Raw genomic sequence first — 21,992 nt, 5'->3', positions numbered from 1 at the left:
GGGTTAAGATCGTGATCTTGGAAAAGAAAGAACCGAGTGCGTTATCGGGTATTGTTTTTAAAGAGCGAAAGCGTAAAAGACGTTTCCAAAGTATTATTTATCGCTGAAGCTGGTCAGAATATCGTTATTTACGGAAGTCCCTTGAGAGTGATGTTTTTCGGCAAGTTGAGCCATTGCGCCTGCTCCACGCCCCTCATGCGGATGCTTCACGAAACCCGCTGATCCCTGAGCAGCGTCAGGTGAGGCGGTCGGTTCTGCCGGCTCACTGCGCTCCTTCTTGTCGTTGAAATAATGGGGGGGGGGGGGGGGGGAGGGGACAGAAGAAAGAAGAGAACAAGTAGCATGTTGTGTACAGGAGGACCTTTGGAGGGCTGCGCTCCACGCTGCAGGTGCGGGTCACGGGACGCACGCACGCCGCTGCCGAAGCTCGAGAAACACGGGTATTGCTGCCCCGGCCCGCCCGCGGAGGCCGGAGCCTAAAACGCGCGATCCAAACTGTGCGTTTTCTCTGACGTCGTAGCGGAGCGGACAACGTCGGCTTTAACCTCGGGCACCGAAATTAAAAGTCCGTGAAGGACGCCTCCGTTCCGCGGACAGAGAAAACTCACACGCGTTGAAGAGACGGAGCCGCCCGGTTATCTCTGCCAGCCGTCTACGATCTCTAACTGCCTGATGGGAATCCCCGCCTTGTCCTCTGAAGGCGCCTGGGCTGTGCCGTGTTGAGACGGGTAGCTTCCCTTCTGCATCTCCTCCCCGTCTCGGGCCGCGTAGGGCTCGGGGCGGCCGCGGCCGCGGCCTGCCGTCTCGGGGTTGCCGGCGGGCGACTGGCGCCCGATGCGGTGCGGCGGGGGGGTGGCCGGGGAGCCGGGGTGCTCGGGAGAGACGCGCTCCGATTTGATGCTGAGGTTGAGCGAAGGATGAGCGGGCGGCGCTGGCGAAGAGGTCTGCGCTGCGAGAGAGCACCCTCCGCTGGACATCCTGCAAGCAGCACACGGGCTCAGGGCACGGCACGAGCGAATTCACCGTTTTTACAGCACTTCACAGTCCTCCGCGGACGCATCGCCGCATTCCCCGGAGAAAAAGGGATGCGCGGGGCGTCGGGTGAAAAGAAGAGCTCGGAACTAGCTGGGATCCCGGGCCGTGACCCTGACGACGGACGACACGGTTTTGTCCAAACGAACCTGCAGATGTCACTGGTTCTCAATTACTGAAAAATGCATCACCGCTGAGAGGATCTTTCCCTCCCGAGCAAACAATTACTCCATCGATTTGCCTTTGATCAGCTATTTCTGCGTGTCGCTTCCTGAGACACTTCTCTTTCCTGCCGAGGTACGAAGAAATTACGAAGGGTGCAGAAGTAACAGCTACCGCTGCTCGGATTTTTGAAGACAGTGTGAACTCAGCCCTCAGACAAATGGGGTTCTGTGCAAAGAAAACCCCTACAAAGCCGCAGGAAAACACGCAACCTTTTTCGTGCGACTCATTATAATGAGTACAAAAATGCTGTTGTGCCGAATAATTATTCGGTACAACAGCATTTTTGCCCATTACGCTGCAGTTTCATTTCCACAAAAGGTATTTTATTCTGTACAACGGTTTCTATGACACACCTGCAACAAAACACAGACACATGGTGTCTCAAACCCACAACATTTTTGTCGCTCAGTGGTGTCAATCTGACTTTTTGTCTTCGGTACATAGAAGGAGCTACCTCAGTACTTCCAGCACCACATGAACAATCACAGCCACCAGTTAAGGTGAATGTGAATCACAGCTAAAGCGGGAGATTCACTACTATTACAGCCCATCCGTGGAACGATGAACACAAAGTACAGATTCTGGGAATGATCGACAGCGGCGAAAAAAATGGCATTTTTTCATTTTTGAAAAAAAAATTAAATGAATGAAAAAGGCAAAAATTTTCAAGATTTCATAAAACAGTAAAACACACAAAAATCGGAATTAAAACAATTTAAAAATGTACAAATACATGCATAAATACATACAAATGTTCATACGCACACGCTGGTGTGTGTGTCGGCCTCAGCGCCTCACTTTCTCAAAGGTTGCAAAGCAGGCTCTTGTTCGTATGTTGCACAGCACTTGTTATGCATTGTTTTTTATTTAATTTTTTTAATTGGACACGCACTGCTTTGTTCAGGAGCACACATATGTATCTACATGTTTCTGTATGTTTTCATATAACGAAATATTGTGTATAATTATTACAGTGTAACGGGGGGCATGGTGGTGCAGTGGGTTTGACTGGGTCCTGCTCTCCGTTGGGTCTGGGGTTCGAGTCCCCCTCAGGGTGCCTTGTGATGGACTGGTGTCCCTTCCTGGGTGTGTCCCTTCCCCCTCCAGCCTCGTGCCCTGTGTTGCCGGGTTAGGCTCTGGCTCCCTGCCCCCCCCCGCTTGGGACAAGTGGTTTGTGTGTGTGTATTATAGTATAATATGAATAATATGAATATTATATATTTATACGGGGGGCGTGGTGGCGCAGTGGGTTGGACCCCAGTCCTGCTCTCCAGTGGGTCTGGGGTTCGAGTCCCGCTTGGGGTGCCATGTGACGGACTGGCGTCCCATCCTGGGTGTGTCCCCTCCCCCTCCGGCCTTACGCCCTGTGTTACCGGGTTAGGCTCCGGTTCCCCGCGACCCCGTATGGGACAAGCGGTTCTGAAAATGTGTGTGTGTGTATATTTATACACAATACAAAATTAGGAAATGTTGGGAGCAACTGACTCTTTTACTGTCTCCCCCCATATAGTTTGTTGTTCCAAGGATGGACTGTATAATTAATCAATATAGAGCACGCTTTTCTCCAATGTGAAATACTGTTCAGCTACTTGCAATGGTTCACCCATTTATCCAGCAGGGTTATTTTCACTGCAGCAATTGAGAGTAAGAAGAATGAATGAATGAATGAATGAATGAATGAATGAATGACAATAGAATGCTAAAAACAAGCTAGAAATAATATTTTTGTTAGAACTATAAAGCATGTTGGTATTATGTCTGCCGCGCATAAAAAAATGTTTTAGTTCAGTGTTTTATGTTTTTTTTTTTCCTCATCAAACATTGAAGTTAAAACCCTCCCACAAGCAGAATTTGGTTAATGGGATGATTCCACACACACACATTGTCAGAACCGCTTGTCCCATACGGGGTCACGGGGAACCGGAGCCTCTTCGGCAACACAGAGTGTAAGGCCGGAAGGGGAAGGGACACACCCAGGACGGGACGCCAGTCCATCACAAGGCACCCCAAGCGGGAATCGAACCCCAGACCCACCGGAGAGCAGGACCCGGTCCAACCCACTGCGCCACCGCGCCCCCGCTGGCATGATTCCATGGAAAAAATTAACCCTCTTATGCGAGGAATGGGTGTACTTCCTAGCTGGAGCAATGCAGTATGCAGTGTGCGTGCTGCTCAAGGGCACTACATCAGAGCGCCGCCTGGAGAACGAACGGGCAGCCGTTCTGTTGTTCATCCTTTTCAGCAGACGCTATGGAATCTGCCGATCCCACGAATACAGAGAATTGCGAAGAACACCAGCAAACGAGCAGCCTTACCCTTGGCTGATCTGAGACGCGTGTGCTTCCTGGGGCTGTGACGGCGGCCACGGTGTCACTCCACCCCGCTGCAAACTCACAGAGTGAGGGAAACCCGGGTAAGGGTATTCTAGGGAGAAGAAGAAGAAGAAGAAGGAGGCTTTTCAGGAAATTCAGGAAAGAGCAACACGTGCGAGTCGCTGTTCCTTAAATTTCACAAATGCAATTGTTTTTTTTAAAGAAGTTAAATAGCGGGAAAAATGAGAAAGCCACGCAGGCTTACACAGGTAGCGTAAATATTTACACACGTCTCCCGAAGTTTGGCAAAATTCTGTCTCGAAGAGTCAGAAGGAGGGAGACGGTCACGGTGCAAAACAGCAGAGGGCCGACCTCTTGGACGGCCCCCGAGACCCGTCTCCTCGCGTACCTGTTTTCCCCATGGCCATCACGTGGTTCCCGGGGTGATACAGCACTCTCTGGCAGGGGGGAAGAGCAACGTGATCAAGCATCAATCTGACATCAAATGCAGCCTAACGCGAAACTGTGCTCTTTGGCGGCAGGTGAACGGATTTGCTGAAGTAGCAGGACAAACGGAAAAGCGGTGAAAAGTCATTAAAACGAGCCTTCGGCACAATTAAGCGGCGAGGACGGCACGGACCCGCCGTGTTGCGGGTTGCGCTCTTCGAAACGCCCTTCACGTCAATCTCCCCGAAAGGACGTAGAAACCGACTGCGGCATTCGCACCTTGCGCCACGTGTTCTCGGCACGGGCCCCGTGCGCCGGGGTGCTGCCGTCCCCGAGGACACCTCTCCGTGCAGGGAAAATTGCTGAATCGGTGTAGATGCGCACATGATCGGAGGGAGCAGCGGCGCATCGGCGTTGGAAACAACCCGGTACTGGGCTCATCGCTCACGGGTGCGCTGCCTTACGATAGCGGCCCCGAGGTGCGGTAACCGCAACCGTGCTCACTGTGGGCGGCAGCACCGCTCGCATGCCGGGCGAGCCTTGCGTTTCCGGGTGTCGGTCCACCGCCCGCTCGCTGGCACTCGAGTTTAGCGGAAACGGCATCGGGGACTCCGGGTGCCATCGAGTCGGGAACACCGGGTTGCCACGTGGGCGTACGTCAGCGGTGTGTGCGGCGGAGGAGCGGGAGGGCAACTCACCGTGCTGCCCGCGCCGGGCCGGACGCCGGGGACGCTTAGGTGCGGTTCCGTTCGCCTGCCATCGCAGCCCAGGTTCAGGGGTGGCGGGCCCTTCATCTCCAGAGCTCTGCTTAGATTGGCATGGGAGAACATCGGGTAGCCGATCCCTTGAGAGGAGGACAAAGAGGAAGTGAAGCGCAGGAGGTGTTAAAAATGGAACACGTGCCATTTCAAGCTTGTTCTCAGATAAGGAGAATTTCCTCTGAAACGGATCTTCGCGTCGGCCTCTCCGCGTGAAATCTGCTTCGAAGAAAGTACCTCCGTGAGCGGAAAGAAGCCGCGAAAGTATTACGGTACGACGTCGCTCCTATTTGGGCATAACGCTAAATGATACATCGTTGCATTAAGACGAAGAGCGTCGCTTTTTGAAGTTAACTTATTCGGTTCCTCGTGACGCTCCTTTCCCGACGAACGCTTTCTGGAGAGTTCGAGCGATTGCTGCACGTTGCACCCCGCTGCAGTTGTTCGGATCTTCACACGCTGCTTCGGTGGGGTATTATAGACTGCGGAGTGTGAGGTGTGAGGCTAACATGAGGTGTGCGGTGGCTGAGATAGTTGGTAAAAAAAGCCACCAGCCAGCCGCCTTCTCGTACGTGGGGGTGTCCGTTCTGTGCGGTGCAGAAGCTCGACTTCCTGCGTGAGCCACCTTACAGCAGCCGGAGCTGAACTGACACAATGGTCTTGGGGTCACTTCCGCATCGACATCAGCCTTTTTTTTTTTTAACGTTTAGCTAACGGAATAAAGCTCCCGGCCTGCCAGCCCACCCGCACGAAAGCCCCCAGACGCTGTCTCAGCGCCATTTAGTTCACACGTGAGGATTCACAACCAGGCCACAAATAAACCTTCTGTGAGAGAACATTTTACCATCGCTAGGGGTGTTAGAGGAAATACCATTTACATTTATTTACTTAGCAGACGCTTTTCTTCAAAGCGACTTCCAATGAGCTCTATGCACCTTATTCACCGCGGTGACTTACACTGCTGTATACACTACTTACGCTGGGTCACTCATCCATACATCAGCGGAACACACTCTCACTGTCACTCACACACTATGGGGGAAAGAGAACAGCATGTCTTTGGACTGTGGGAGGAAACCAGAGCACCCAAAGACTTACACTGCTAGATACACTACTTACGCTGGGTCACTCATCCGTATGTCAGTGGAACACACTCTCTCTGTCACACGCAGACTATGGGGGAACCTAAACAGCATGTCTTTGGACTGTGGGAGGCAACCAGAGCACCCAGATGTAACATGCAAACTCCACACAGGCTGAGGGAGGATCGAACCCTTATCCTCTCACACCACCCAGGCACCGTGAGACTGCAGCGCTACTCTCTGCGCCCCCGTGCCGCCCTACACGTTCATCGTGTTCCTTAACCACAGCACATTTGCTTGCGTAATCAAGTTTCTTTGATAGGTAATTTTCTATTACAGCTATACTGAAAAAATAGAGAAAGCATCGATTATTCTTTCTGCTCACTTTTCAGGCCCAAACAAGAGTGCGTAACCCAGTTAGTGTCAGCAATGCACATGGCTGTGCTGTATGTGTCTCGCGAACATCCTGCTGCGCAGCGCAGTCCGACACCCTCACCTGAGTGTGGCGGAATGAGGCCGGCATGCGAGGCAGGGCCGGCTGGGCTCCCTGAGCCGTGCTTGAAGGTGATGGGCTTGAAGGCCGGGGGTCGGTGGGAGCCGAGGCCGGGGTTCGGAACGTTGCCGACGGGAAAGCCGTTCTCGCAGCCTGCCGAGAGCAGGTACTGGGCCTCCGACGGAGGAAGAGAAGGAGCCTGGAGAATTCGGGAGGGCGGATTCATTTCGACAGGAAACAGTACTTGAGCAAAATTTCACTGCTGTATTTACCCAGTAACAGTGAGATCCAGTATGTGAGAATAAAAGCGCTATTTCTGTGGGCATCAGTCCATGAAGTTGCTGCTGAAGCTGTATCTTTTTTCTAAAATGTATTGTTGCTGGTATTTTATCTAAATGACATATTGAAGCTACTAAAGGAGCCAAAGGTCTGTAGTGTTTTCCGCAATATTATCTGACATCTGTTATTTTCTGTCATTATGACTATTACAACGTCCGATAATTTAAGTTTAACGCCAACAACATTTAGTTACCAAGCAGACGCTTTTCCCCAAAGCAACTTCCGATGAACTCTGTGTAGTGTTGTGAGCCCAGACACCTTATTCACCATGGTGACTTACACTGGGTCACTCATCCATACATCAGTGGAACACACACACACTCTCTCTGTCACTCACACACTATGGGGAACCTAAACAGCATGTCTTTGGACTGTGGGAGGAAACCAGAGCACCCAGAGGAAAGCCAATCAGACACGGGGAGGACATGCAAACCCCACACAGACTGAGCAGGGAGGGATTGAAACCATGTCCTCTCGCACCACCCAGACGCTGTAAGACAGCAGCGCTACTCACTGCGCCACTGTGCCACCCACAACAGCACGGCGGTAACAACACCGGTAAAAGTTAGTTAGTCATCGTGTAACGGGTCCAACGAAAGCATAAGTCCCGATGGACCTGCTACAAAGTGTTCTGCAACAGGTGACCGCACAGAGACGGCTGGAGAAATGTCACTTACGTAGTAACGCTGACGCACCACAGACAGGTCTACGCCCTCATCCAGCTGCTGGAACTTTCCCTCCGGCAGCGGTTCCTCATTGTAGAGCTCCACTCCGTCAAGTCCCAGTCCTTTCCTGCGCAGAGTCTGCAGAATGGGGGTGCGCGGGGTGGAGGCGAGGAGCATGGTCACGTTCAACACATCTCCATCACGCCCGTAAACGAGGCTTAAAACCCGCACCTAAAAACTTTACATCAGAGCGGTCAGGAAACCGCAAGGGACAAATACCACTGGCCAAAAAACCTTTTACTTGAGTAAATAAAGTGAATCAATTCAGAAATGTTGCACGAAATGACATGAGATCCTTCCGTGAGGCACGGTGGGGTGAGTAGTGTTGCGGGGGACCGTACTCCACCTCCAGGATGTCGGCGTTGGTGCGGCTCTCGTGCGGCTCGCTGTACTCGGTGTACTTGAGCAGCACTTTGTCCATGTCCGTGCTGGCGTACTGGAAGAGCCTGTTGGTGCTGTTGAAGATGATGAGGGCGATTTCGCAGTCGCACAGCACGCTCAGCTCGTAGGCCTTCTTCATGAGGCCAAACTTGCGCTTGGTGAACGTCACCTGAGAAAGCAGCCGGAGCGCAAACGGAAATCGTGCGAGTCGGGATTTCGCTCACGAACGTACAGACCTGCGTCTCAGGAAGGCGGCAAACGGAGGAGCAAAGGGATGCGGCGTGACATCGCGAAGCTGGACATGTCCTGCGCACAGGGACTAAGCATCTGGAGCAATGACTCAAGGGTTAATTCGTCACTGACATTGTCACAGAGACAACAGGATGTGACACTGCGCTGAGCCCAGAGCAGTGATGTCATATTCCCTTGCAAAACGCTGCTTCCCTTAACCCCAATCATTTCTCTCATCTCTTAAGTTTGCACCGACAAAATGTGAGATGATTTCGTGAATGGGTGAAATATCTCACGGGCGAAAGATTTCATCAATTCGCTTTCAGAGTATTTCCCTCAAAATGACTTGCTTTGATTTTAAAATCACGTCTAAGCGTCTACGCTCCCGACTGTTCGTCGCCAATTTCAAAAGTGTACAAGCAATCCTTTACGGGCATGAATCGAAGCACTGCGGGCATCAAAGAAAAAAAAAACATTTTCACCTGTCGATTTCGCTGGTCCAGAATTCGAGAAATCTGAATCTTTTTCCTTCCCATTTTCTGCTCGTGCTGTAAAAGATGCGTTGCAACTTTAAACATCGAAATCGCATACATACTGATCAATGCTTAATCCATATTATCCACGCTGTATGAAGGAATTCCTTTCATACAGAATTAAAATAAACTTTATTCAGTAATCGACAAATTGTTACAGCAGCTACACTGTGCTTCTGACACACAGGAGGTCTGGATCCATACACTCCAAAGAGATGCAGAACAATATATGCTCTATACAGTATACACACACACACACACACACACACATTTTCAGAACCGCTTGTCCCTTACGGGGTCACGGGGAACCGGAGCCAACCCGTTAACACAGGGCGTAAGGCCGGAGGGGGAGGGGACACACCCAGGACGGGACGCCAGTCCATCGCAAGGCACCCCAAGCAGGACTCGAACTGCAGACCCACTGGAGAGCAGGACTGTGGTCCAACCCACTGTGCCACCGCACCCCCTCTGTACAGTATAATATAGTATATTACATATATGAGAACAGATTTTGTGGAGGCAGAAGGACACAGCGGTACGGCTGATAAAACAAACAAGGCTGCGCTTCAGACCCATCCGTATATGATCTTGCTTGTTACGTGAGCCCACGCGGGGGACATGCCTTCTCGATCCAAGGTAACGAGAACAGGAGTCCGTTGGACACGCCGGCACATGTAATGATGGCTATGGGAAAATGTCACTTGCTCTTCTTGACAGACGTGATTTCAGCCCTCCCTGCTCATATTATAAAAAGGTTATTTATACCTTAACGTCACTGAAATGCGTGCTAAAGTTAGCTTGGGCCCGAGATGACACCGCCTTGGTCTGGGTTTCCCCGGGACCCGTCTCCCCTTTTGTGGCAGGACAAGTATTATTACAGCCGAGAATAGGAAAGGGTCGTTTTTAAAGAGAGGACGTCAGAATCCACCCCCTCTTCTCCCATGTTTAAGTACGATAGTGAGCAAACATACAGCAAATATGGGAAACCGGAAGGAAAACAAAAAAATGGCAATTTTAGAAGCGAAGCCAAAGCACAAGGCTGAACGCGGAGATGTATGAAGGTTATACGGCTCACGCAATATTCTGTGACTTGTCAACTGATGCATTTGGAAATAGTATTTAATAATATACATTCAACTGCTATGAGGCTTTTTCTGCATTTTTTTACACACATTTACTGTACAGTGCCATGAAGCCAATCTTTCCTAAAGGTCGTCCAGTTTTTTTCCGAATCTGTCTGAACGCGTTCTTGGCCAAAGAGAGAATTCCGTTATACAAAAGTAGCACGCAGACAGCAAAAAGAAAAAATAAAGAAATGTGCAGTGAAATGGAAAAAGAGATTAGTATACTCAGTTTGCACAATCACAACATCATTTTAATGAGGAGCTATGAGACAAACAAGCCACACATTAGGGTAAACAAGCATATACTGGGAAATTAAAAAACATTATTATCAGCTAACACAACTTGAAATGTCGTTTAGCAGAGGAACATAGAAAAGGCTACTTTGCCTTCATGTTTTTTGAATACGTTTTTTTTTTTTAATAAAAAAAAAAAAGACGATTCCTCTCTGGAAACCGTGAATGTAAAACCTTGTCGTTTACCATTTTCTGCCTTTGGACAGAACAAACGAAAAGTTTTAAATAAATGAAATAAACTTCTTACGAGCACCGCCGATGAAGGCCTGAATGTAAACGCAACGTGTGTGTGCCAGAGCTTTAATTTCAGGTTTTGATGCTGGCATATTACAGACTTCGTGAAGGAAAGGAGCTGAGATTTTTTTTTATTTTGAGCCGGTAGGACCTTAGCGAAGGGGAGGGAACTCGAGGTCTGCTGGTCGTCAAATTCTTAGCATCTAATCTGGTAGTGGAACGATTGTTTCATCACTACAAGCTTTCTTAGCAGACGCCTTCATCCAACAGAATAGAACAGAATAGAATAGAACTTTATTTGCCATTCGTAGACGTACACGTGGTCCGGGCACATAGGAATTCTTGTGCGATGCTGAAAGAGTCAAACGTATAAGCAACATGTACACAGCAAATACTCTAAAACTTCAATAAATAAAACTACAATAATACAATAAATAAAATTACTACAGTAATAGAGAAGGTAAATACTAAAAAAGGAGGAAATACTATTAAAAAAGGGAACAAATACTTTAAGAAAAATGGGGGGGGGGCAAAAATAAAATGCATAATACACACAAAACACAGACAAAATACACCAGAAAATATCCCATACACAGTGAAATACACAGTAAGGACTACAATAATACTGTTAATATTAATACTAATAATATTAACAGGCTAATGGTTAATGTTAATAATAATGTTAATGCTCCAACGGTTATTACACATGTTATTACTGCACATATTATTATTACCCCCCTGGAGGTTAAATATTGCACTTTATATGAGGTACCTGGAATCTTAAATCAGTCCTGATGTAGTTTATGCCACGAGTCTCACCGTGGCAGGGAAAAAGCTGTTATAAAACCGTGTTTTGTGTGTGATTATACACAAAGCTACATTCTGCGAAATGCGGCACAGCCCACAAGGTACAGCTACTGAGGTCAATTACCTGGTGTAGCGACCTGCAGGCCAGTAACTGCTGAATGTTACATTTACGTTACCTCATTCAGCAGACGCTTTTGTCCAAAGCGACTTCCAATGAACTCTATGTAGCGTTTGGAGCCCACACACCTTATTCACCGTAGTGACTTACACCGGTAGATACACTACTTCCAATGGGTCACTCATCCATACGTCACCTGCTGAAACGTGGTAAAAGCTTAAGAGAGCGGTAGAGCAGTTAGCGTTGCCCCTCCCGCAGCGGGTGGCCCCGGGGACAGTTTCTCCTATTTTTTCCTCTCGACTCGGACACGTGGAAGCGTTCGTTATATTTAGAGCTCAGCTCCAAGTACCGAGTGGATGCGGCGCCAGTGTTCCCATGACCCCTGGCGTGGCCGCTGCCCCCCGGCCCACGCTCGGTACACTGGCATTTAGGGCATTTCGGTGGGATCCCGGCCACAGTGCCACCATTTCCTTATAAAGTATCCGCAGCAGGAGCCTTCCGCACTTGGACTCTGACCTTCTAGGCAACGGGAGTCATTAATAAGACACCGACGTGAGGCCCAGCTAAAGCCGTGCCTGCGTTTCGGAAAGGGATGGCGCATAGAACCGACGTATTTAGCAACCCCTCAATGGCCCGCGAGAGTGTCTTTTCTAAAAGTGACAGCCAGCGAAAAGACAAAAGACAAATCAATGCGTGTAACCCGACTTCATGATGGGATTGCCAGATTATGCTTTGTTATTTCACGGTATGCTCACCTTGCCTTGCCTTGGATAAGTGGGCTGCTGGACTGACAATGGAGGTGTTTCTGGAAAGAGAAAAGAGCACGTTTGAGACACAGTAAAAACACAGATTACCTGTCGCCCAGCGAGCACTTGCACAGACTACCGCTGCTGTAGGCACGGTAGGAGTAAAAGACTATTTCACTGCGCGCACACGCATGCACACACCATCATCACCATCGGAGACAGGTACGCACTTTTGTCGTTGTGGTTTCACAGTTTTTCTCCACCAGAAACGCAACGTGTCAATTCGCACGCGTCCGACGACTGCTAACTCGGTGACGTTCGTCATTAAAACCACAGCTTTCTAATATTTCGCAGCTTTAGCAAACAAAAAGTGCAAAACTCAGCTCTGTTTGATAATAAATGGTTTGGATAACGGCGAAAGTCTACCGGCGGAATAGCGTTCTCTTAGTCCACTTAAATACCTCACAGTACTGCAGACATCTGTTGAACGTAATGTCTGGAAGATTGTGACAATTTTTCAGTTTATGGCCTCCAGATAATTCTTTGCAATGCACATATCAACATATTTTTACTTCAGATCACGTGACAGTTGCACCAGAACATTTAACTATTATGCTATACATTCGCCGTTATATTTACCAGGTTTTGGATTGACACCACAACCATTCGTTGTGCAGATTGCTAACGTCTCTCTCGATGACAATAAACAATGCCCAGAAGCGCAACGTTTTCTCGACTGTTTCTTCTACGGTACGTAACGCATCGACAAAATACACCCGCTTATGCAAATTTCTGAAGCCGTTTCCAAAGCTTTTTTATTTCTAAGGAATGTGTGTGTAATTCAGCCTGTACAGATAATGCAGTGTGTTTTAAAGGACCCCTATAGATAAGAGGCCACAAAAAAGGAAACGAGATGAAAACAGCAAGAAGTCTTGAAGGCTTTGGCAGCAAAAGCAAGTTTTTAACAAAACGTTTGTGTGCCAGGGCTGGGGGGGTGGCAGAGCTTGCATCGTGCTGTAGCGCAATCGTTGCGACAGCATGGTCGCCCTGTCCTCGCCACCTCCCCCCCGTGGACCCCAGGAGAGCGCCCGGCTTCCTCTGATGCTTTCCCAAAGGCCGGTGGGTGGAAAAGAATACACAAACAGCGAGGGCGAGAGCGGTGGATCCCCAGCCCCCCGCAGGCGCTACGCCCCGGGGGAAGACGGTTCCTAATTGCCGACCGATTCACCAGGACAACACTGCCTGAGGACCGTCAACAAACAGCACCGCCATTAAAAAGGACCACCGGCGCGCTCCAAGGAAGTCCCCAACGAATGATCGCTGGAGCCTCTCAAAAACCATCCAGGGCAAGAGAGGGATCTGCATGCTTTACACCGTTCACTCCGGTATATTTTCTTGAGCAGACAATGGCACATATCTGAAGCAAACGTAAAAACTGTACTGTATATCGGGACTGCAACAGCCGTTACACGCAGCCGGGTTCAACGGGTTCGTTCTTAATTATACAGCTATACAGCTGAGAAGACGGTTGTAAAAAATGATAGAGAACGTTAGAACGCAACATTTCTAAGGCCGCGATGGCGAGTGATCTTGCAGGAGTCCATGTGTTATTGTGGTCCAGCAACCTATGGGTGCCAGGAAAGGACAGAAGCTGTGGGCACTATATATTAAAGCAGCCAAACAGGAATCTTGACTTTGGTTTCCTGCTCTCCTGACAAAGCAAAAAAATTATAAAGGTGGTCACATTGTGAAGGCATATGCTCTGTGTTTCCGGTAGCGAAAAAGTAATCTGTCAGAAGTAGATACTGGATTTTTTCACAATGAAAATAAGAACAACATGAAACTCAAATTAATAGTGGACGGAAGTATAATTCAGCATCCATTTTTTCCTAGCATTGCTTTTATGTTCAAGAGGACCTGTCATAAACTGATTTTTAGAAACGGATTAATGCCGAGATAATCATGATCATACACCGTATACCAACCAGAATCATATACCAACAAAATTTAAGCATTAATTTGCAATGTACTCATGTTTTCCCTTTGTACGGGAGGAATATATATACATATTACAAAGTTTTTTTGTGACATTTTCATGAGTTTAAACATTTGACATGAATAATTGTTATTCTCAGCTCTCATCTTCAAATTTATGAACAATAAATAAAAAATTACTTAAATTTATTCACAGCAAATGTCATGAGTGAAATATCTTTCTGTCTTAAATATGCCTCTGACAGCATGCCAGACAGGAAAATGAGTCTGGAAAGAAATTTTCAGAATTTTCTTTAAAAAACCAAACATCAATGTTTGTAATACCTTGTAAAGCCAAAACCGATGAAACTAACAAGTATCTTGCATTGTGCAAGTCAGATACTATGTTGAAGCTTCTGCTAAAGTGAATACTAAGCTCACACTGACAAAAACTAATACTGATCTGAATTCTATATTTCACGGAATTAAAAATTATGTAAAATAGCAGCCTCATCTTTTATAAGGTACCACAACCCTCCATTAGGACAAATGGTATAATGATAATGAATTAATGAATTCTTATAAAATATATACATTTATGTGAATGCAGTTCAATACTACGGTACTGATAGAAGCATGCAAGTATAATCTAGTGAGGAAAAGCCTGAAATGTTTCGGCAGCACAGCGGCGCAGCAGGTAGCGCCGATACCTCGCAGCTCCTGGGCTGCAGGCTGAAATGTGCATTCGAACCTCGCTGTGTTTAGTTTGTACGTTCGTGCCGGTTCCCTCCAGGTGTTCTGCTTCACTGCGACAGTCCAACGACATGTGTTGCAGGTGAATCCAAACCGTCTGGTGTGTGTTGCGCTGCTCTGCTGCACAAATGAGTGAATGATTTTCATTACTAGAGTATAGAGCACTGTGTGTTGCCTTGGACATAGGCATTAGTCAACATCGAATGTAGTTTGCTCTGCAAAAAAGTGTCCGCTAAATGAAAGCCTGATTTATAGAAAAAGGCAACATATAAACAGTCAAAAGTCCAAATAAATAAAGTATTATTTTGAGTTATGTAATAACAGCAGAATTGTTACCTGACTGCTAAGTTATTTTCATCTCTGGCAAAATATGTTTTGGAATGAAACATTTTATGTCAGTTCAGCTATGCATTAAAAAAGGCAGCATCACTTTTGTGTGATTACAAATAACTCAGAACTGAGAGAAATTACACTGACGTGCCCTTTAAACCAAGAGCCTTTGATTAAAAAGCATGTAAAATAGAGGATGTCAAACCACACTATGAAATAAACTTTAGTTTGAATACTTCAATACTATTATTTGTCCAAGTTGTGGGATATTTCCATAACCCATCTTCCCATATAAGTTTTAAGATATAATCATTTTTTTGATTTTTTATTATAGTAGAACAAGAAAATTTGGATTGTTTGTTGGTCACTAATTGAACATAACTGCATAAATGTTGGTAATATTAATGTTCTTATGGATTGTTTATTCGCTGTGGCTCACGTTTATTAGTGAGTAATCATATATAACTAAATGAGTGTTGATGCTATTAATGTCTAATGGATAGTTTTCTTACTGTATCATTGTAAAAGGACAATATCCAGTAACCAATCAGTCTCTTGCTGGAGACTCTAACAGATACATGTCTCTCAAAATTTTTTTTTGTCACACGCAGACAATGAAACAGTGATTCCGAAATTAACAAAACTTTCACTACTATCTTGCCATTTCTCATATACTGTATAGCATATCAGCATCACGTCTCATTAAGATTCTTAGTTCACTACTTCTGTTATATTTAGCGGTTAAAAGCGATTTAAAAAATTGTTTGTGACATCTTGGAGGCCTCCCACAATAAAAGTGCACGAGGATCTGCAGAATGTAGCGGACAAAAATGTGGGATGACTTTTATGGTTTTTCATTAAATTCATTATGTGTCGTGGGAGTCTCTGGAAAAGTACTGATCGTTCAGCTGCTAGTTTATTCCCTGCAATGATTAAAAAAAAATAATAATAATGAGTATCATTTCAAAACAACCATGAATAATCTTCCACTTTGGGTGGTATGTGGTACATGTTTTTATATTTATAGAGACACACACACACACACACACACACACACACACACACACACATATTTTATTTATGTATTATTACATATTAAATCAATCTTTCAGGGGAGGTGTAAAATAAATGCCTTTTTTTTCATAAAATACATTACCATGACCAAAGTTGTCAAAAAGTCATGGGGAGGCATTAACGGAGAGTTCAAGTGTGTACAAAACGTGCTTACCAGAGTATGCCAAATACTAGGGTAACGTGCAGCAGTGAGCAGCACTACCATGAGACACTGAAGAGCACATTGGAGCGGCCAGTGGCTGCAGGATCTCGTGACCCTCGAGGCTTCAGAAGAGACACCTTTTTATTTCTCTGCTCTTGAGTTTAGTTTTTTTTCCCACGACCTCACAAGACCAATTAAGAAACAACGAAACAAAATTACTCCCCGCAGTCAAAAATTAGCGCATTTTCTCATTATGAAAGCGCTTTTGTTGCTTTATATATCTTCATCTGAAAATGAGGATGCAGCTCTCGAGGGCAGAGACGCACTTTGAATAAGCATGAGGGAAGCGATGCTGCAATTCGCTATAATAACCCACTATAATAAGACACATGATGAGGAGCCGGACCCGCAATAACTGGAGAGACGCACAGGCACTGGGCGCCGCTTAAAAGCCAAACTTATTTGGTTTAATTCTCACAAGGAAAGAAGGAGATTGCAAGCAGACACCTGTCTTAGCTCATAATTACATAATACATTAATACATTTATTGTATGTAATAAAGAAATGAACGTCAGTTTTGCTCGGGCTACAGTTATTTGTGTTGTGTTTAATCTCACTAAACTGCTACAGTCATGATATACAAGCAGGTTTTCAGAACAGTTTTCATCCCTTTGGGTCATTTTCAGTAAATCCATTTGAACGCGAAAATTCAGGTAGCTCACCTCTGTCGTCCTCGCGCGCGGCGACGTCCCACGCTCGCGCTGAACCTACAGCAAGGTTTAAAAGATTTTCATCAAAAAAATAAAAATCTACGTATGTCAAAGATGCATGTTTGTTGTTGCTAAAGAAACGTGTTTTCTTAAAACGCGACAGCTGTGATTTGGATGTTCTTGGAGCGCCGGGAGAAGCTCCGCTCGACTCCTTCGGGGCCACCTGATGCGCGCGAGCCTTCCAGTGGCGCTAAAGACAAACCGCGCATCGCGAGCTGTGGTTGGCTGCACTGCTTTGCTGATTAGCATAAAACGGCCCCTTGGAAACGCCATTGGCTGCTGCCGAGACTGCGGGCACCGCCCTCTGCTCCCTTCTCATCACCTACACAGCTGGAGCTGAAGCAGAAGCAGAAGCAGAAGCTGCTTATGGCCCTTTCCTTTCCCAAACAACCACATGCAACACACATATATATATAGTATATAGCTGAAGACTCATATTTTATACCATGGGTAATAGAAACCAGCTGCTAGTTTGACACACCTGAAATCTGCCTCTTACAAATCAGACACTGCAGGGGCTGAAATTTCTGCTTAATAAGCAATTGACATCTCAGGGCCAGGTAAGGCGGTGCATGTAACCTTGAGAAAGCAAGATAGACAGACATGGTGCTGTTTGAGACACATACATATGGAAAGACTTTCACACACACACACTTTCAGAACTGCTTGTCCCATACAGGGTCACAGGGGACCGGAGCCTACCCGGTAACACAGGGCATAAGGCCGGAGGGGGAGGGGACACACCCAGGACGGGACGCCAGTCCGTCGCAAGGCACACCAAGCAGGACTCGAACCCCAGACCCACCGGAGAGCAGGACTGGGGTTCAACCCACTGCACCACCGCACCCCCTGCGGAAAGACTTTCATCAGTGTTATTAAATAAAGCCCAAGGAACATATCATTAGCTCTGCAATGATTTACCCCATTTATACAACAGGGTATTCTTACTGTGAGTTTAAGGTGAGTGCTTTGATCAAGGGTAATATTAGCAGGAGTGGGATTCCAGCCAGGAAGCTTCAGACTCCAGGGGAACAGGCCGAACCATTCTGCTGGGAGCACTGGCACTAATATGTTCATTTTAACTTGCTGTGTATCCTTCAACGGGGGGCGTAGCGGTGCAGCGGGCTTAGCCGGGTCCTGATGTCTGGCGGATCTGGATTCAAGTCCTGCATGTCCTTGTGGCGGACTGGTGTCCCGGGTTGCCAGGTTAGGCTCCGGCTCGTCGCGACCCTGCTCGGAACAAGCGGTTTCGGACAGTGTGTGTGTGTGTCCTGCAACTGTTCCAAATAAGTCATCCAGAAATTGTTATGCTTTTGAAAGAATTGATACTTTTCAAATCAAGGTACCATTAAATTGATTTTAACACAGACATCATCACTAAAGTTGCCAGTGGCTGTTACTGCTTGAAAAACCTGATTTATGCTTTATTATTTTCATACGACTTCATGGTCCCATTCTTACTCCAGCGTCCTAATGGTAACTGTCACAACGGTACAGAAACCTGGTATTCTGTTCAAGAAATCAAGTAATTTCTCTTTCTTTGAGTTCCACATTACTGGCATTCCTAAAGTTAATTTCTGGGCTCAAAAATGACCAAAACGAAACGGCTTTCTGAAGAAACAAATCAGTTGTGTTGCAAAATGGTTGTTGCTCCATGCATCAGATTGCCAAGAAACTGGTTTCATGCAAAGGTGTTCACTACTGTCTTGAGAGAAGAGGGCAAACTAGATGCCACCAGGACTGGAAAAGAAGCAGAAAGCTCAGATGCACAACTGCATAACAGGATAAGTGCATGAGAGTCTAGTTTGAGAAACAGACGCCTTACAGGTCTTCACTTGGCCGCTTCCCTAAAAAGAACACGACAGATACCAGTATCATGTACCACAGTGAAGATTTAGACTCATTAATACTCTTTAGCAGTCATCTAGCATCCAACGTCTGGGTTCTTTTGCTTACTTTAAACTTTTCTATTTTCCCCAGTTTCGGATACAGCTGTTTCTTCAAAACTGTGCCTCTAAAGCCAGCATCCCAGAGTCACTTTTCATTGTAGCAGATGATACGGGTATTTGGACGGATCAGCTGAGCTTTCGCGATGACATGCATTTTATGACTTGCATTATTGTCCTTCTGCAGGTTCACTGAAGTGCTTTCAGAATATTCAAAGTGAAAGTAGAGTTAGCAGCCAGTTTTCAGGATTCTGTTAAAACCTTGGACATTGTAATCCTTTCGAGAACTATGAGAAAGGATATTGTAAACCATTTCATTGGTTCATTTTTTTAAATGGGACTGAACACTTCTTAAGACTTCTTAATGGATTTTTTTTGCTGTATATGATGCTAAGAAGGTAGATATCCATCTTACCGTAATGCATATGTAATTTTTGCTATTTCTGACAGCAAACGAAAGCTGTTTCACTTAATCTTTGACAACACAACTCTACAATTCCCAATGACTCTACACCTACTATCACAATCTATGCCGTTGTTATAAATACAGCACCATATCTATTCCTGCGTTCAAGCCATTTCCATCACGACACACTCCGGGGCACAGCCAGTCTTTGCGAAGCTCATTTTAGCCATGTCTGCTTGCTATAGCCTATGGACATTGAAATTCCTTTCATACTAACTTAAATTTTTCTCATAATTTGGAAATGCAGTTGGTCTCCGATTTACAAACTTTTGAATTACTAACTGTTAGCCAATACGAACTTTTTTGAGAAGTGTTTAGCATTTATTTTAACTGAAAAAAAAGAGGTGGCTTACTAGTTCACACCTTGTGCCAAAGCGTCATCTGATGTCCCAACAGATAGCAATCGCAAACAGTACAGGCTGACTAAAGCTTTTAAAAGTGTAGAGAAGGTGGACAAGCTATAGATGAACCTATGGCTTGTGCATCTACCAGTTTTAAGCACATCTGTGAAGGGCTGCCTCTCTCTCATCCTCCGCTTCCATGTAACACCTCCGACTCTGAGTTGATGTACAGTTGTTGTCTACGCTTCAAAGCAAATAACATGACAGCCTTTCATTTCTGATTATTATGCTTGTATTGGGTATCAGTGAATTTCATGTGATGGGTGATTCGTGGGTGTGGGGTGCAAGAAGGAATCACGAAGCCGCAGATGAGCATCAACGCCTTGGTCTAGCTGTTCTTTGTGGTGCTTTTTTTATTTACAATGTGTCATAAATACCCCTGCCAGGGGACTAAGAATGCCCAAGCATGGGCATGAGGCATCCCAGTTCACCAGAGAGAGGGGCTGTTTTGCTAAATGAGAGAGTGAATCTTCTGTTCTGTTTCCATCTGAAAAACCCAGATTTTGCCTTCCTCCCTGCAGAGGTGTCCAGATCATTAGCGTTCACATTTTTATGCATTTAGCAGATACATTCTCCAAAGCAGAGCAAGCAGAAGGTGCATTCCACAATAGACGAAGGTTTACAGATGCGGACTCGATTCTCGTAGAAGCTTGTCCAATACCACGGTTTTGCTGACGTACATTATATGGGTAGCGCATATAGAAGTGATGACAACTTCTGGCCTACATTCGATTTACAAACTCTTTGAGTAGCAAACTGACACTGACCAACTGTACAAGAAACTTCACCACTGATTTTTGAAGTATAATTTATTGCAAATTCAAAGTCTTGTCTGTGTTTGTATGTGCAACCATATCTTCCTTTTGCATACATTCAGCTGACTGAGCAAAAGACTCTAATATACTGTAGTTTGTGAAGATATTACTCGGCAAACCGTACATTTCTCAAAAGCAAGATTCCTATTTCTAAGACACATTACAAAGATGAAGCGGAGAGACTTTATCCATTTGAATTATGGATTTTTGCTTCAGTTGCATCCTTTTCTGGGTACGGCTGAGGTCAGTGTATAAGATCTACAGTAGTAGTAGTTAGGGTTAGCAAATATATTTTTTCAGAAGATTTTGTTCTTTATGCTGAATTTTTGCCCCATAAAGCATTGACAAAAGCGAAATAAAACAACAAAAAATTAAGAATTCGAAAAATTGAAAACTTTGCAGTGTATATTAAGGTATCTCTGGGAAAAAGTGAAATTAGTACAAGTGACTTCAAATAGAAAACTTCAGTAGCGTTAATAAAATATGGTAATATGCTTTTTAAAATTTACAGTAGTCTTAATTTTTCACTGTAAACACGACACAAATTGTATTGCATTGTGTTTTTTCTTACAGTGAATTTATGAAAAACCTTACTGAATATGTTTGTATATCTGTGCAGCACAACATATATGGTATGCACAGTATTTTATATGATCTCTTACGAAGCGGTATGCAATTATCGCCTATTGTCCTTTGAATGTTTTGGTTCATTTTAGCAGATGTGTCTTTGAATATGGTAGCGATTTACACCATGCCATACAGATGTACACACATACACAACACACACGCACATGTACATCTCATACTTGTATACAATACATTGCACAATTATCTAAGGCGTCTTGACTTTGCTACAGGTGTACGTATCTTGCAGACAAATATTTATGTACATCTCGTAACATATGCATATGTCCCTCTTACACATGTACATGCAAATTCCACACATGCACCTCTCATACACATATGCACACAGTTTTTAATTTACTTTTACCCGTATTTATTCAGCAGGCACATTACTCCAAGGCTACATGCAACTCACAGAGTATACAAAAGTGCTTTTCATGTATATGTTTGGCACCTCTCATGCATGTGTACGCATATTTTAAACTCGTGTACACGAGTATAAAGTCCTGACTTCTACAGGGTGCTTCTGTTGCATGTCATCTGATGTAACAGTCGGCAACACGGTGTCTGGCTACCGAAACACCCCCGGCCGTGGGCTGCATCCCACGGCAGAGCACCGTGCAGCTGGTGCCTTCCAACTCTGCAGAGAATTGCCAGGACCCTGCGTGAACTGGGAGAAATCACAAGCAAGGCAGCCAAGGGAAAAGATTAGCAGAATGCTGGGAAATAATGTAGATTCAGCTCAGGCCGTATTGTATTACCATTTCTATACCGCATCAATAACGGTGTAAAGGAAGAATCAGGAAATGGTGTGGA

General features: G+C 45.7%; 1 protein-coding gene across 2 annotated transcripts; it reads right to left on the bottom strand.

The window, feature by feature from the left end:
- Window positions 1–300: 300 nt before the first annotated feature.
- On the bottom strand, window positions 301–17,079 carry mef2b (myocyte enhancer factor 2b). 2 transcript variants are annotated; one of them, XM_029255024.1, is made up of 10 exons: window positions 16,877–17,079; window positions 11,891–11,940; window positions 8,508–8,573; window positions 7,760–7,963; window positions 7,366–7,491; window positions 6,353–6,548; window positions 4,715–4,860; window positions 3,979–4,027; window positions 3,573–3,681; window positions 301–978 (listed from the first exon to the last, which is right to left on the bottom strand). In XM_029255024.1, exons 3-10 carry the CDS (start codon window positions 8,559–8,561, stop codon window positions 636–638), a joined length of 1,227 nt encoding a protein of 408 aa, XP_029110857.1. In that variant the 5' UTR covers window positions 8,562–8,573; window positions 11,891–11,940; window positions 16,877–17,079; the 3' UTR covers window positions 301–635. The 2 variants fall into 2 exon arrangements, with proteins under 2 accessions (XP_029110857.1, XP_029110856.1); XM_029255023.1 differs by lacking the exons at window positions 11,891–11,940; window positions 16,877–17,079 and having other exon boundaries at window positions 8,508–8,804.
- Between the last annotated feature and the right edge of the window lie 4,913 nt (window positions 17,080–21,992).

The sequence above is a fragment of the Scleropages formosus genome, chromosome 9 (genome assembly GCF_900964775.1).
Source record: "Scleropages formosus chromosome 9, fSclFor1.1, whole genome shotgun sequence".
In the NCBI taxonomy this organism is placed as follows: Eukaryota; Metazoa; Chordata; class Actinopteri; order Osteoglossiformes; family Osteoglossidae; genus Scleropages; species Scleropages formosus.
The sequence above is the reverse complement of the archived record's forward strand: the minus strand, read 5'-3'. Positions and strand labels throughout refer to the sequence as shown.

Bases quoted from the DNA above. Each gene is read 5' to 3' on its own strand.
- mef2b (XM_029255023.1), bottom strand. From the start codon at position 8,618: ATGTATGCGATTTCGATGTTTAAAGTTGCAACGCATCTTTTACAGCAC. The intron at 7,964-8,507 runs GTGAAAATGTTT...CTGCTTTCTCAG, and splicing joins TGGACCAGCGAAATCGACAG to GTGACGTTCACCAAGCGCAA. The intron at 4,861-6,352 runs GTGAGGGTGTCG...CCTCCTCTCAAG, and splicing joins CCTCATTCCGCCACACTCAG to GGATCGGCTACCCGATGTTC.